This window comes from Arachis duranensis, chromosome 4 (assembly GCF_000817695.3).
Source record: "Arachis duranensis cultivar V14167 chromosome 4, aradu.V14167.gnm2.J7QH, whole genome shotgun sequence".
Taxonomy (NCBI): Eukaryota; Viridiplantae; Streptophyta; class Magnoliopsida; order Fabales; family Fabaceae; genus Arachis; species Arachis duranensis.
Genome location: NC_029775.3, coordinates 112084418 through 112097868, shown reverse-complemented (window position 1 = coordinate 112097868; position 13451 = coordinate 112084418). Strand labels below are relative to the sequence as shown.

The 13451-nt window shown below is 34.1% G+C and overlaps 2 protein-coding genes across 2 annotated transcripts; one reads left to right on the top strand and one right to left on the bottom strand.

Annotated features, from left to right (window-relative positions):
• Window positions 1–5580: 5580 nt before the first annotated feature.
• On the top strand, window positions 5581–6484 carry LOC107485970 (protein METHYLENE BLUE SENSITIVITY 1). Its single transcript, XM_016106515.3, has one exon. It carries the CDS (start codon window positions 5831–5833, stop codon window positions 6143–6145), a length of 315 nt encoding a protein of 104 aa, XP_015962001.1. The 5' UTR covers window positions 5581–5830; the 3' UTR covers window positions 6146–6484.
• Window positions 6485–8005: 1521 nt separating this feature from the next.
• On the bottom strand, window positions 8006–12150 carry LOC107485969 (WRKY transcription factor SUSIBA2-like). Its single transcript, XM_016106514.3, has 5 exons — window positions 11495–12150; window positions 11187–11348; window positions 9836–10719; window positions 9580–9738; window positions 8006–8962 (listed from the first exon to the last, which is right to left on the bottom strand). The coding sequence occupies exons 1-5, from the start codon at window positions 11855–11857 to the stop codon at window positions 8227–8229; spliced, it is 2304 nt and encodes a 767-aa protein (XP_015962000.1). The 5' UTR covers window positions 11858–12150; the 3' UTR covers window positions 8006–8226.
• Between the last annotated feature and the right edge of the window lie 1301 nt (window positions 12151–13451).

Here is a 13451-nt window from a genome sequence, read left to right as displayed (position 1 = left end):
GAATTATGCCTCGTTAAAACCTTCTAAAGAAAAACCAAATGGGAAAAAAAATTTTAGTGAAGGAAAAAGAGTACAATATCCTTTGTGATGGGAACTATCTCATTAAAAACCTTGTCAAGAAAAATCTATTAGGGACAAAAACCTGACCAAGGGAAAAAGAGTACAATATCCTTTGTGATGGGGAGTGCCTCATTAAAAACCTTGTCAAGAAAAATCCATTAGGGACAAAAACCTGACCAAGGAAAAAAGAGTACAGTCTCCCCCTCTTGTCGGCATTATTAAATTTCTCAGAATCGGCGCATCCCAATCTGATATACCAATCTTTCAAATGAGGATTTTGAGAGTGACTTTGTAAATAAATCTGTCAAATTATCACTTGAACGGATCTGTTAGACATCAAAGGTTTCTTGATTTTGAAGATCATAAGTGAAGAAGAATTTGGGAGAAATATGTTTCGTTCTATCTCCTTTGATGTATCTACCCTTAAATTAAGCAATGCATGATGTATTATCTTCAAACAGAACAGCTGGAGCTATCATATAATCAATCAGTCCACATGATGACAGAATATATTATATCAAATTCCTGAGCCAAAAATACTCGCGACTAGCTTCATGCATCGCTAGTATTTCAGCATGATTAGAGGATATTGCTGCTATCGCCTGTTTCGTGGACCTCCATGATATAGCTGTACCACCATATGTGAACAAGTATCCTATTTGAGATATCTCTTTAGATGGATCAGACAAGTATCATGCATCTGTATAGCCAACTAGTTGTGACTTGGATCCATATGGATAATATAATCCCATACCAACTGTTCCATGAAGATATAAAAAAATTTGTTTGATTCCATTCTAATGTCTTCTGGTTGGAAAGAAACTATACCTTGCTAGTAAATTTATCGCAAATGATATGTTAGGTCGTGTATTATTAGCAAGATACATTAGCGCTCCAATGGCACTAAGATATGGTATTTCAAGACCAAGAATATCTTTATTTTCTTCTTTAAGATGGAATTGATCATTTTTCACATCCAAAGATCTTACGATAATTGGGATACTTAATGGATACGACTTGTCCATATAAAATCTCTTCAACATCTTTCCCGTGTATGTTGTTTGATGAATAAAGATCTCATTTTTTGTATGCTCAATCTGCAGGTCGAGACAAAATTTAGTCTTTTCAAGATCTTTCATCTCAAACTCTTCTTTTAGAGTTTTTATAATTATTGGAATCTCTTCAGGAGTTCCAATGATATTTAAAACATCAACATACACAGCAATTATAATGAATCCAAATGCAAATTTCTTTATGAAAACACATGGGTAGATATCATCATTCTTAAATCCTTTTTTGGTCAGATACTTAGTAAGACGATTATACCACATTCGTTCATATTGCTTCAGACCATATAATGATCTTTGCAATTTGATTGAGTATAACCCTTGCGAATATTCATTAGATGGTTTAGATATCTTTAGTTCTTCAGAGACTTTCATATAGATATCACGATCTAATGATCCGTATAAATAGGTTGTTACTACATCCAATAAATGTATATGTAGTTTATGATATGCGGATAAACTAACCAAATAACACAATGTTATTGCATCCACTATAGGAGAATATATTTTTTCATAATCTATACTGGGCCTTTGTGAAAAACCTTGTGCCACAAGTCGAGCTTTGTCGCGTACAACTTCATTTTTTTCATTTCATTTTCTCACAAATACCCACCTGTATCCAATAGGTTTACATCTTCTGGTGTATGGACTACAGGTCCAGAGACTTCACGTTTTGCATGTGAATCTAGCTTAGCTTTCATAGCTTCTTTCCATTTTGGCTAATCATTCCTTTGTCAACATTCTTCAACTGTTATTGACTCAAGATCCTTACTATCATTCATGATATTTAATGCCACATTATATGCAAATATTTCATTGACAATTATCTTATTTTGGTCCCATTTTTCTCCTGTAAAGACATAATTTATCGACATCTCATCATTTTCAAAATTTTCAGGTACCTGAACGTCTTCTGGTATTAAAACTATATTAGAATTTTAGAAAACTGCAGGTGTCTTTACTATGTCTTTTTCAACAGGAATAGTATTTACCTCTTTTCTTTTTCAAAAATTTTTATCCTTGGAAGCGATAGGTCTACCACGCTTATGGCGTGAATTTGTTTCAGTGGCCACTTGTTTAACTGGGACATCTATTCGAATTTGAGAATTTTCAGCTGGTATATGGATTTGGTTATCCTCTTTGTATCAGAAAATGCATCAGGTAAGTCATTAGCTATTCTTTGCAAATGTATGATCTTTTGAACTTCTAGTTCACATTGCCCTTATCGAGGATCTAAATGCATCAAGGATGATGCATTCCAACTAAGTTCCTTCTTAGGAAGCTTATTCTCTCCCCCTAATGTTGGAAATTTTGATTCATCAAAATGACAATCTGGAAATCGGGCTTTAAATATATCTCCAGTTTGTATCTCAAGATACCTCACTATAGAGGGAGAATTATATCCAACATATATCCCCAATTTTCTTTGGAGTCCTATTTTGGTGCGAGAAGATGGTGCAATGGGAACATATGTCGCACACCCGAATATTCTTAAATGGGAAATATTTGGCTACTGGCCAAAAGCTAATTGCATAGGAGAGAACTGATGGTAACTTGTTGGCCTCAAGCGAATAAGTGTTGCGGCATGTAAAATAACATGTCCCCAAGACGAGGTTGGGATATTTGTTCTCATAAGTAAGGGTCTAGCAATTAATTGGAGGCATTTAATAAGTGATTCTGCTAACCCATTTTGTGTGTGAACATGAGCTACTGGATGTTCAACACTTATTTCACTAGCCATACAATAAGCATCAAAGGCTTGGAAAGTAAATTCACCAGCATTATCAAGACGAATTGCTTTGATAGAATTTTCTGGAAACTGTGCTTTTAATCGAATAATTTGAGCAAGTAATTTCGCAAACGCTAGGTTGCGAAAAGACAATAAGCACACATGTGACCATCTCGAATATGCGTCTATTAGGACCATAAAATATCTAAAAAATCCACATGGTGGATGAATAGGTCCACATATATCGCCTTGAATCCTTTCTAAGAATTAAGGGGACCCAAATCCAATCTTTACTTGTGATGGCCTTAAAATTAACTTTTTCCGAGAACATGCAACACAACAAAATTCACTAGATTTATAAATTTTATGATTCTTTAGTCAATGTCCATGAGAGTTTTTAATAACTCTCCGCATCATGGTTGTTCTCAGATGACCCAATCGATCATGCCAAGTTATCAATTCATTTGAGTTAGTAAACTTCTGGTTTACAATGGCATGTGATTGAATTGCACTAATTTTGGTATAATATAACCCAGATGAAAGTGGGGGTCACTTTTCAAATATAATATTTTTATTTAAATCATGAGTTGTGATATATAAGTACTCATGATTCTCTCATTCATTGTTTCAATATGACATCCATTTCGGCAAATATACTAAAACTCAATAAGTTTCTTAAAGACTTAGTAGACAATAATGCATTATTTATTATGAATTTTGTTCCTCTAGAAAATAAAATTATAGCTCTTCCGGAGCCTTTTATCACATTGCCTGAGCCAATTATAGTATTAACATATTATTCTTTTGGCACAAGATGGATAAAATATATATTACTTTTGAGAATAATATGCGAACTTGCATTATCCGCAGGGCAAACATCTTCACTATATATCCTTGCCATTTGTTTTCAAAGACAAATAATAATAATAATAATAAAATGAGTAAAAGTATATGTGCATAAAATTATTTTCCTAATTATTTTTCTAAAAAATACTATACATAGTATCATATATTAAAAATTTTATTATTATTTTAGAACTTGGCACATTTAGTAATTTTGAAATTCATAAACATAAATATTTTATCAAATATCTTTTATATACATAACACTTGAAATTCAAATGCATAGAAAATAAAACTTAACAATAAGTTTTTTGCATTATTTATTTATATGAATACTTAATATTCCCACATATCAAACTATTCCATCATTCCTCAAATGACCAATATTTCTTTCAAGATCTTCAAAGAAATCAGATACAGTGGTGGAATTTTCAGCCTTATTTGAAACAAAATTCGTCTCTTTTTTTTTGTCGTCCTTTTTCAAAGATGCTTGATAAAAATTGACTAGGTGCCTTGGGGTACGACAGGTACGCGACCAATGGCCCTTTCCACCATAACGGAAATATTTATCCTTTGTTGATTTATTTTGCCTAGTGTTTCTTTCTTTATCCCACTTCTGGTGAGATCTTTTCTTGTGAACATAATTCTTCTTCCTTCCATAATTTTTCTTGTTACTAAAACCTTGCCATTTACCTCTTCTGGCGTAATGATTTGCCGCATTCGTTTCAGGAAATGGGGCGGCGCTAGCTGGGCGTGCTTCATGATTTTTTAAAAGCAACTCATTGTTGCGTTCAGCAACAAGAAGGCAATAAATTAACTCAAAAAAAATTTTAAATCATTTTTCTCGATACTGCTGCTGCAGGAGCACATTCGATGCATGGAAGGTCGAGAAAGTTTTCTCTAACATGTCATTATCAGTTATCTTTTTCCCACATAATTTCATTCGTGAGGTGATTCAAAACATTGCTGAATTATATTCATTTATGGATTTAAAATCTTATAGATGCAAGTGCGTCCATTCATATCGGGTTTGAGGAAGTATCACTGTCTTTTGAAGATTGTACTTTTCTTCAAGGTCTTTCCATAGGTCTGCAGGATCTTTTAATGTAAGATATTCATTTTTCAATGCTTAGTCAAGATGACGACGAAGGAAGATCATTGCTTTGGCTTTATCCTTTTGAGATGCATTATTTTCAGTTTTAATGGCATCTCCAAGATCCATTGAATAAAGATCGATTTCAGCATCTAGTATCTATGATAAATAGTTATTTTCAGATATATCCCAAGATGAGAGTTTCGACATAATAAAAATTTGTTACGTGAGTCTTCCTAAAATTTTATCTGAGTATCGTACTGATAACGTGTTGTAAAATAAATAAATTTTAGTATAAAAGAGAAATAGAGAATTTTATTGATTATGTAATTCATATACTACACCTTCTCTATTTATACGTGTAAAAATATTTTCTTTTCATAACTTTATAAATGTGCAGTTTAATCTTAAAAACTTTTTATATCATCTATTATTAAATTTTTGAACCACCCAAAATAATTTGACGGAAAAAATCGACATTCATATTTATCATAACACTAGGTAAATTTTAAACAACTAACTATTTATTAACAAAAATTCGTTATCAGACTACCCTTACAATTTACATATTGCTATGGATTAAGGTCGTGCGAGAATCTATGTATCTAATACCCTGCGTTAATCATAAGGCATGTGAATGATATATGGCCTAAAGGCATTGGTAGAAGCAATCAGTTTATCCAATGAAAATTTAACACGTGTCAAGTGTCTTCTTTAAAAGAAAGAAACATAAATTTAAAAAAAAAAAAAACCCAGTGAAAACGAAATGGCTCACAGATAAGCCTCCATTCCTATCCGTTTTCCCTATTAATAACCCAACTCACTCATCCAAAACGCCCACGCACCCAAAATTAGGGTTTCTCATCCTTAGGGTTTACCTTCCCCTCCAAAAACGCCCCCAAAAATCTAACTCAAAATCGAAACTTTCGATTAATTTCTAACAAATCCGATCACCAATCAAGAACCCACAACGATAGAATTTTTTCTGCATAGAACGATTCCCCTAAAAAAAGAACAAAGGAACCCTAGTTTTACGCCATGACAGGGAAAGCGAAGCCAAAGAAGCACACGGCGAAAGAGATCGCCGCGAAGGTCGACGCCGCCACCACCAACCGCGGCGGAGGAAAGGCGGGTTTGGCGGACCGGTCGGGGATAGAAAAGGGAGGTCACGCGAAGTTTGAGTGCCCGCTCTGCAAAGCGACGGCACCGGACATGAAATCGATGCAGATCCACCACGATGCGAAGCACCCTAAGCTTCCGTTCGAGGAGGGGAAGATCGTTAATCTCCACGCCACCCACGTCGGCGATTCCTCTAAGCCTAAACCCGGCGTTCGCGGAAGCCTAAAGAAATAAAATAATATGAAATCTCTCCAATTTGGGAACCCCCTCGCTCTTTTGATCGAAACTTTTTTGTTTTTCCATTTTTTTTCTTTTAAAGTTGGTGTCTTTTGGGGGATATCGAGTGATTTGATATTATGGGTATGCTTAAGCTTAATTGTGTTTCCTGATCTTGGTCTTAGTTACTTTGATGATGATGATGATAATGGTCTATGTACTATGTGAAGAGAAGGGGTTCTTTTGATTTGAAGGGATTTAAACTTTGGTGGTGGTTGATTTTGAGGCCCTTCTTTTCTAAGCCTGGAATGTATATTAGTTAACTCATAATGGCTGTTAAGATGTTTTTGAGCTTAACTTCTTGTCCTCCTCATAATATATTTCTCTTAATTTTAGTGGATGATCTTAATAAATCCAATGATATGCTTAAAAAGTATCAACTTTTTTTTTTCTTTTGACATCTCCTTTTGAACATAAATTCTTCCATGAACGTTGAGCACATTGTGCTTAAATCTTCAGTGTGAAGTAAACAAGAGTTTTGGGAGAATTTGCTTGTACAATCTCCTTTCACTCTTGATATAACCTATTTATATTAGTAATGGAAATCAACTTCAAATTTAAATTGTTTTTCTCGGGTGTTGTTAATGTTAAGACTGTTTTTAGATGATATAGTGTGTGTTTGAAGGGGTCTCTGATTCATCTGTTTTATAATTAAATGCTAAATGGCTAATATTTTGCTTGTATGATAACTAACTCCTTTTTTTATTCTTATTATATCAAAATATCTCGAGTCAAAGAATGGAATCATGGTGGGTGCTTCCTCTCCTCCTCTAGTGCCATTGATAATTTGATATGTATATCTGTTTTTGACAAATATTTGGTTGGGAATTTATATTTGTGTAGGGTCTTGTGCTATTAAATGCTTGTATCACACCTGGTTTTTATCATTCCAATGATTTTAGCATAGACTTTCATTTCTTGGTGGGGACTTGTTTCCTACAATTTAGATTAGGGCAAGGTATTGGAATTTCCAGACCAAATACCTATCTCCTATGGCATGTATTAACCTAATCATGCCCTTCACCTGCAGTCTCACGCCTGGTATGTTAGGAATATTAGATTTTGTTTGACCTTTTATTCCCAATTAAGCAGTGTTCTTGCACATTTCATTAAGTCAACTTCCACTCTTTCATAATTGGATAGGCTCGCATTAAGTTCTTCTAAAGTAAGAAAGTTGGTAAAAAAAAAAACACTCAAATTAATATAATAGGGTTCACTCATGATAGAAGTTACAAATGAAATAATAATTAAGCTCTCATTTTATCATTTTACCAATCACCTCAATTTAAATTCTCTTTTTCTGTGCAACACATCTCAGAAATTTCACCCTGTAAAATCTAAATATCTATTCTTACAAATGAAGCAAAAATTAAAAAGAGAAAATTGTGTGGATTGCAATCAAAATTAAGAATTTAACCCCAATTCAAGTCAAGTTAGGAAGTAGATGAAACATGCTAAGTTGCTAGCAGTGTAGGCCGAAAGAAAAAGATCTCTTACATCATTTCTGCTCTAGCATTATGTATTCTTCCCAAATCAGAAAAGATTAAAAGAAAGAAGTGGTTTATGAAAATGTTAATAGTTTCTAAGGCCCCTGTACTAAATGTATGATCCCATTCATACATTGATTCTTATCATTCATGTACTCATGTGAATCTATATTTTTGTTTGTATACACTAAATAGCTCAAGCATTCAAAGCGAAAATCCAAATATAAAAATTAGAAAAAAGAAGCTAAAATTATACACCAACAGTTTGATACAAATATTGGTATGCAATTTTGTATTAAGAAGACTAAACTCTGTTCCATAAATATTCAGAGAAAAATGTAAACTATAATGATAGGACAACAAAACAATTAACCTACCAAGAACTAGTTACAAAATACAGGTGTTCGATTTGTGCAAAAGAGCACACCACAGTTTGTTTCCTCAAATATCAAGGGGAAAAAAACTAAATAATTTATGACCTTTCTTTTGAAAAAAACACTAAATAAAAAACCAATTGAATTTGCTGTTGCTAACAGAAGTTAAGACCAAAATTTATGAAGGGAAATTTTGCATGACTTGCTGGTAAATGGATGATGGTGCTGCTGATGAAGAATTTCCATGATCAACTGGAGGTAAGCATGTTCCATATATTGCATCATCCTTCTGTTCCTGTTTAGGCCTCAAGAACCCAGTATCAATATCCTTCACTTGTTGCCCTGAAAGGAAAGGCTGCACTGGATTCATTGGCTTTGCACAGTTGAAGTTTAGTCCAGCAAGAGAGAAGTTTCCGGATGAGGGAAGATTCAAGGGAAGCGGCATTGGAAAGTCGGGATACACTGAGGGAATAGATCCAGCTTGTGGGGCAGTGCAGCGATCGGGATTCAGTCCAAACGAACTGTAAGGCATGGTGCTACTCAAGGAAGGATACTTCATCTGGCACATGGGGGAAGAACCGAACTTCAAATTGTTGCTGAATGCTCCGACCAAACTCGGCCGAAGAAAGTCGCTGCCGAATTCAGGTTTTCGATCAAAATGAGACGTAAGAGTTTGATGATTTTCAGACTTCGGGATAACAGCACTGCCAGGTAATGCAAGAGCTGATTGGCCATTAGGACCACTGGGAGGTAAACCACCATCATTCGAGCTTACGTGATTGTTGGTTCTGGCCGTCGGAACTTCATGATTATGTTTGCCCTCATATGTAGTGATTACATATTTCGTATTGTGCGAAGCCCTTTCGACGTGTTTCCTCACGGGACATCCGGCACTTGTGCATTTATAGTAGCTCCTGGAGGAAATTCATGAGAAAATGCAAATCAGCAAATGCGCAATCGGTATACCATGACTGCTCAATTCGGCTACAAGTGTAGATCTAATGTGAAAAGCATGATGCGAGTGAAATGTATAGAGAATGAATTGATACCTGAAGAACAAACCATTGATCTACTTAGAACATGCACCAGTTCAGATAATGAAATGAAGACTTAACAGAACTACCAACATAAGTGAATATCTACAAACAATATCAAACAATAGCAACTCGCGTCAACAAAGAATGGAAACTTTCTACCTGTAAAGAGGAAAACACAATGGCAAAGAATGAAAAAATTACAGCTTTCAGAAATAACAATAACTCACTCCGCTCCCATTAATCTACCTGCCACTATCACTTTCGGTGCATCACCAGATCAAGCTATAAATTGCAAGCAAATTCATTGATCCAACAATGTTAGACTGTACGAAAAAGTGACGGTGACAAATAAAAAGGAACAAGTTGTAATAAATTAGAACTTTCAGGTTAAAAAGCCAACGAAATAACTGAAATTACCAACCATCCAATATTAAGACACATTACAAACAAAACCATATCCAATGTGTAAAAATAAACAAAGGAAGAATTGATACCTTGGGTTTGGGTTTCCTTTGACAACCTTTTGTCCATACTTGCGCCATCGATAACCATCATCGAGTATGTCAATCTCAGTCTCAATTTGGACCACCACTCTTGGCTCACGAACAGCCCTAGATGGCAAAGTTGATTCAACCAAGTAGTTCTCTTTTTTCCTGCAATAGAAAAATAATGCAGAATCATAAAGGTTGTGTTTCTAATTGTTATAGCTAACATGAAAAGTTGCAAACAATATCAGATTGAGTTTAAAACCTTCTTTTGGAATCTGATTCATCATCTTCAGCATCATCCTCAGCTGGTGCTAGTGCTTGAGTGGTTCCATCTTCATCACCATCATTACTGGCAAGTGTGGAAGAATGTTCGGGAGTGTCTTCCGCTTCAAAGGCACACAAAGGTTTACCTTTGTTAGTCGACATAGGATCCGAAAGTTCAGTCACGACAGAAGTTGAGGATGTTCTTTCCAGACCGTCAGCCTTCCAATCCAAACCGTGCTTTGTGTCTTTTGCTCCCGGTTGAACATTTTTCCAACCTGAACCTTCAAGTTTAGCATAGTTTTCACCAGCTTCACCCATGTCTGACATCTCATCAGTGGAAAGCCCTGACGCTCGACGACCAAGGTGTGGTTTCGAATGGTTATGAGTACCCTTATAAATAATTTCTGTTATTTGGCCATCATGGGATCTTTCCACCTTCTTCTTGACCTGACAATTAGGTTGAGTACATTTATAATAACTCCTAGGATACTCGCTACCTTTTACTTGTTTCTGACCATACTTTCTCCAATTATAACCATCCTCCGAGGTCCTTACCACTCCGGTTGCAAGCAAGGTCTCTTTCTGGTCTTTCTCCATAACAGGTTGCCGTCCGATATCCCCACCAAGAGTAACATTTTTCGGCAGAGTGCTTTCATCACCAGCTTCATCGGAACGTGATATTTGCATCATCTCAACTTTATTAACATTAACAAGTGAACAATTTACCATTTTCACATCATTGAATGAACGGGACTCAATAATTTTTGCGTTTTGTCCTTTTGAAAAGTCTTCCGGGAACGAAAAATCTATCGGCGGCAGAACTGGAACAATTGATTGACAGTCTGTATTTCCTCCCTTTACCATGTGCCAATTACTAGAAACCTAAAGAATTCAAGGTTACCATATGAATATATGATAAATGTATTGTTATTACAATTTAGAAAAATACCAGTTAGAAATCTTTCACATATCACAAATGAGAGAATGATGATCAATTGATCATATCCTGATTTAGCTAAAAGAACTGGACACATGCCCAACTGGATTTTTTTTATCAAAATTGTCAAAATTTTCAAGTTGTAAACTATAATGCTTTATCATTAAGGACGTAAACCAAACACAAACGCTGCTCTTCACATCAACCACATCCAACTGAAGAAAAGTGATTTTCATTCTTCTTATCAAATCAAACTATTAAAAAAAGAAAAAAGAAATGAACAGAAATAAATCATTAGCAACAAAAATGAAAATTCAACACAGAATTGAATCACATGATAAGAAATCAACACACCACCGTTTCTTTTCATAATATACTAGTGTTATTTTATTTTATTTTGTAAGAAAATTACCTGATTCAGAGACGCAGAGTAAGGAGGCAAAGGATTAGGATCGGCAAGGGTGGCATTGTTCTTAAACTTGAGGGAAGAATCAGGAGCATCATTGAGATTCCCTTGATCAAGTGGTAAAGAACTTAGCCAATGAAATGAGCCAGTAGTTGGAGAAGGCATAGCCTAAAAAAAAAAAGAAAAATAAATAAATAAATAAACACAACAGACCCAACAAGAAAGGATCTTTTGATCAAATTGAAACAGAATAATCAAAAGGATCACTGAAAAAATTAAATAAAAATATAAAAAGAAGGAGAAAACCGAATAACCTGAGAATTGGGGAGCATGATGGGAGAATCAAGCAATGCAGTGGGACTAATGCCAGGGGGTATAGTGATGCATGGTGATGCAGAACAAGAAGACGGAGATGGAGAAGCTAAAGGGCTTGTTGTGATTGTGTTTGTTCTGAACCTAGCTGTGTTGATCCTTGCTGCATTGGAATTGAAACCCCTTCTCTCCGCTATGCTTCTCTTAACTGGAAAAGCCGGAAAGATTCCACCTTTTGAATCAGAATCCATGTTTTTTGAATCACTACAATTGTTACTACTAACGTTGTTGTTGTTGTTGTTGTTGGTGGTGGTGCTGTTCATGTTCTTATTATCTATGTTGTTACGGTGGTTGTCATCTTCCATGTTTTTTTTTTTGTCTATTCACAGAAGAAAGTTAATCAAGATATGTTTTTGATGTTGTTTATGTGTCAGAAATGACTTAAAACTAGGTGGGTATGAATCAAAATTAAGAATTAGAAATGAAAATGAGAAAAGTATGAATCTTTTTTGAAAGGTGGTGGTGGGGTGGGTTCGGGTTCGGTTCAGCTCCAGAGAGAAGAGAAGAGAGTGGAGCTGAAACCAATGAAGGTGAAGAAGCGTGTTCTGCAATGCAATCTTTGTTTTCTTCCACACACACAAACATACACAAAACACACTTCACTTGTTTGTAATTGACAAATTTGGGTCCTCACCTTATGCCACTATATATATACTTATATATACACTTACTCACATAGGGACTTGTGCTTTTTCTATGGAATAAATGAATAATAAAAACGAATTAAAACTAAAAATGAAATTCATTTGTATTTGGACTTTATTTTTATTGGTGGAATCAAAGAATAAAATGAAGTTAAAAAAATAAATTCTCCATTTTGGTTTTAAGAAATTACTCATCTTTTTTCTAAATAAATTTTTCATTTTGGTTTTAATCATAAGATTAAAATAGACAACTTTTAAATTTCACGACCAAATTTATAAAATATCTATGACAAAAAAATATCTTATAAGAATAAAAAATTTATTTAAACCAATAAATTAGCACAATTTTTTTTCTTTCATTGATTATTGATATTGCAAATGTAAAAGGTAATTATTTTAGCATTTAAGTAATAATATATGATCGAATTCATATTTTTATTTTATAGTAAAAAATTTATGAAAATACCTACTTATACATTATCACATTAACAAATTTATCTTTTAAATTTTGTTTGTTATGTTAACTTCTTATTAATACACATATATATCTTATAGATAACAATAAAACATTAAAACTCTTGTACCATATAGGTTCCCATCATTTCTTAATTGATGGTTATTTTAGTCTTCTAGAACAGTAAAGAATCAATATCAATGTTATATATAATGATTGTTAGTTAGTGGTCCATGCACAAATCTAGTTTATTTGTTTGCTAATATAATTTGATGTGGGTTGGTGCATAATTTAAAGAAGGAAAGTGAAAGTAATAGTTGTATGAGAGGGAGAGAAAAGTGTTAGTAGTTAGCACACGTAATGGTTGTAACAAAAATAAGTGACATTAGTATCGGAAGGAATGACACATGTGAATAAACCCTACCCATTTTAGCATTTGCTTTGCGGGATTTAGTTGCTTTTCATCAAATCTATCAGCAGCCATTTCCGGATCTTCATTCCTTATATTAGATATCTCATAACGTTAATTAATATTATTTTATCTTAATCTTCTTTTTAAGAATAACCAATGAGATACTAGTAATTAATTTGTTAATTATCATCTTTGTCGTTGTTTATTGTATTTTATTGTGTATCTATCTATATTCACATCACTAGTGGCAAATCTTATCACCTTAGTCTCAATGGCTTTTAATTGCAAGTTTGTTTTGCATGAAATTAATTAGCATACAGAAATGGCAGGATTATTACGTAATTATTATTACTATTATTTAATTGATTGACTTTGACCGTTATATTATA

Excerpts from the sequence above, each read along its gene's own strand:
- LOC107485970 (XM_016106515.3), top strand. The coding sequence starts at position 5,831 with ATGACAGGGAAAGCGAAGCCAAAGAAGCACACGGCGAAAGAGATCGCC.
- LOC107485969 (XM_016106514.3), bottom strand. The coding sequence starts at position 11,857 with ATGGAAGATGACAACCACCGTAACAACATAGATAATAAGAACATGAAC. Across the intron at positions 10,720-11,186 it reads ACTCTGCGTCTCTGAATCAG|GTTTCTAGTAATTGGCACAT; the intron begins GTAATTTTCTTA and ends TGAATTCTTTAG. Across the intron at positions 9,739-9,835 it reads GAATCAGATTCCAAAAGAAG|GAAAAAAGAGAACTACTTGG; the intron begins GTTTTAAACTCA and ends TTTCTATTGCAG.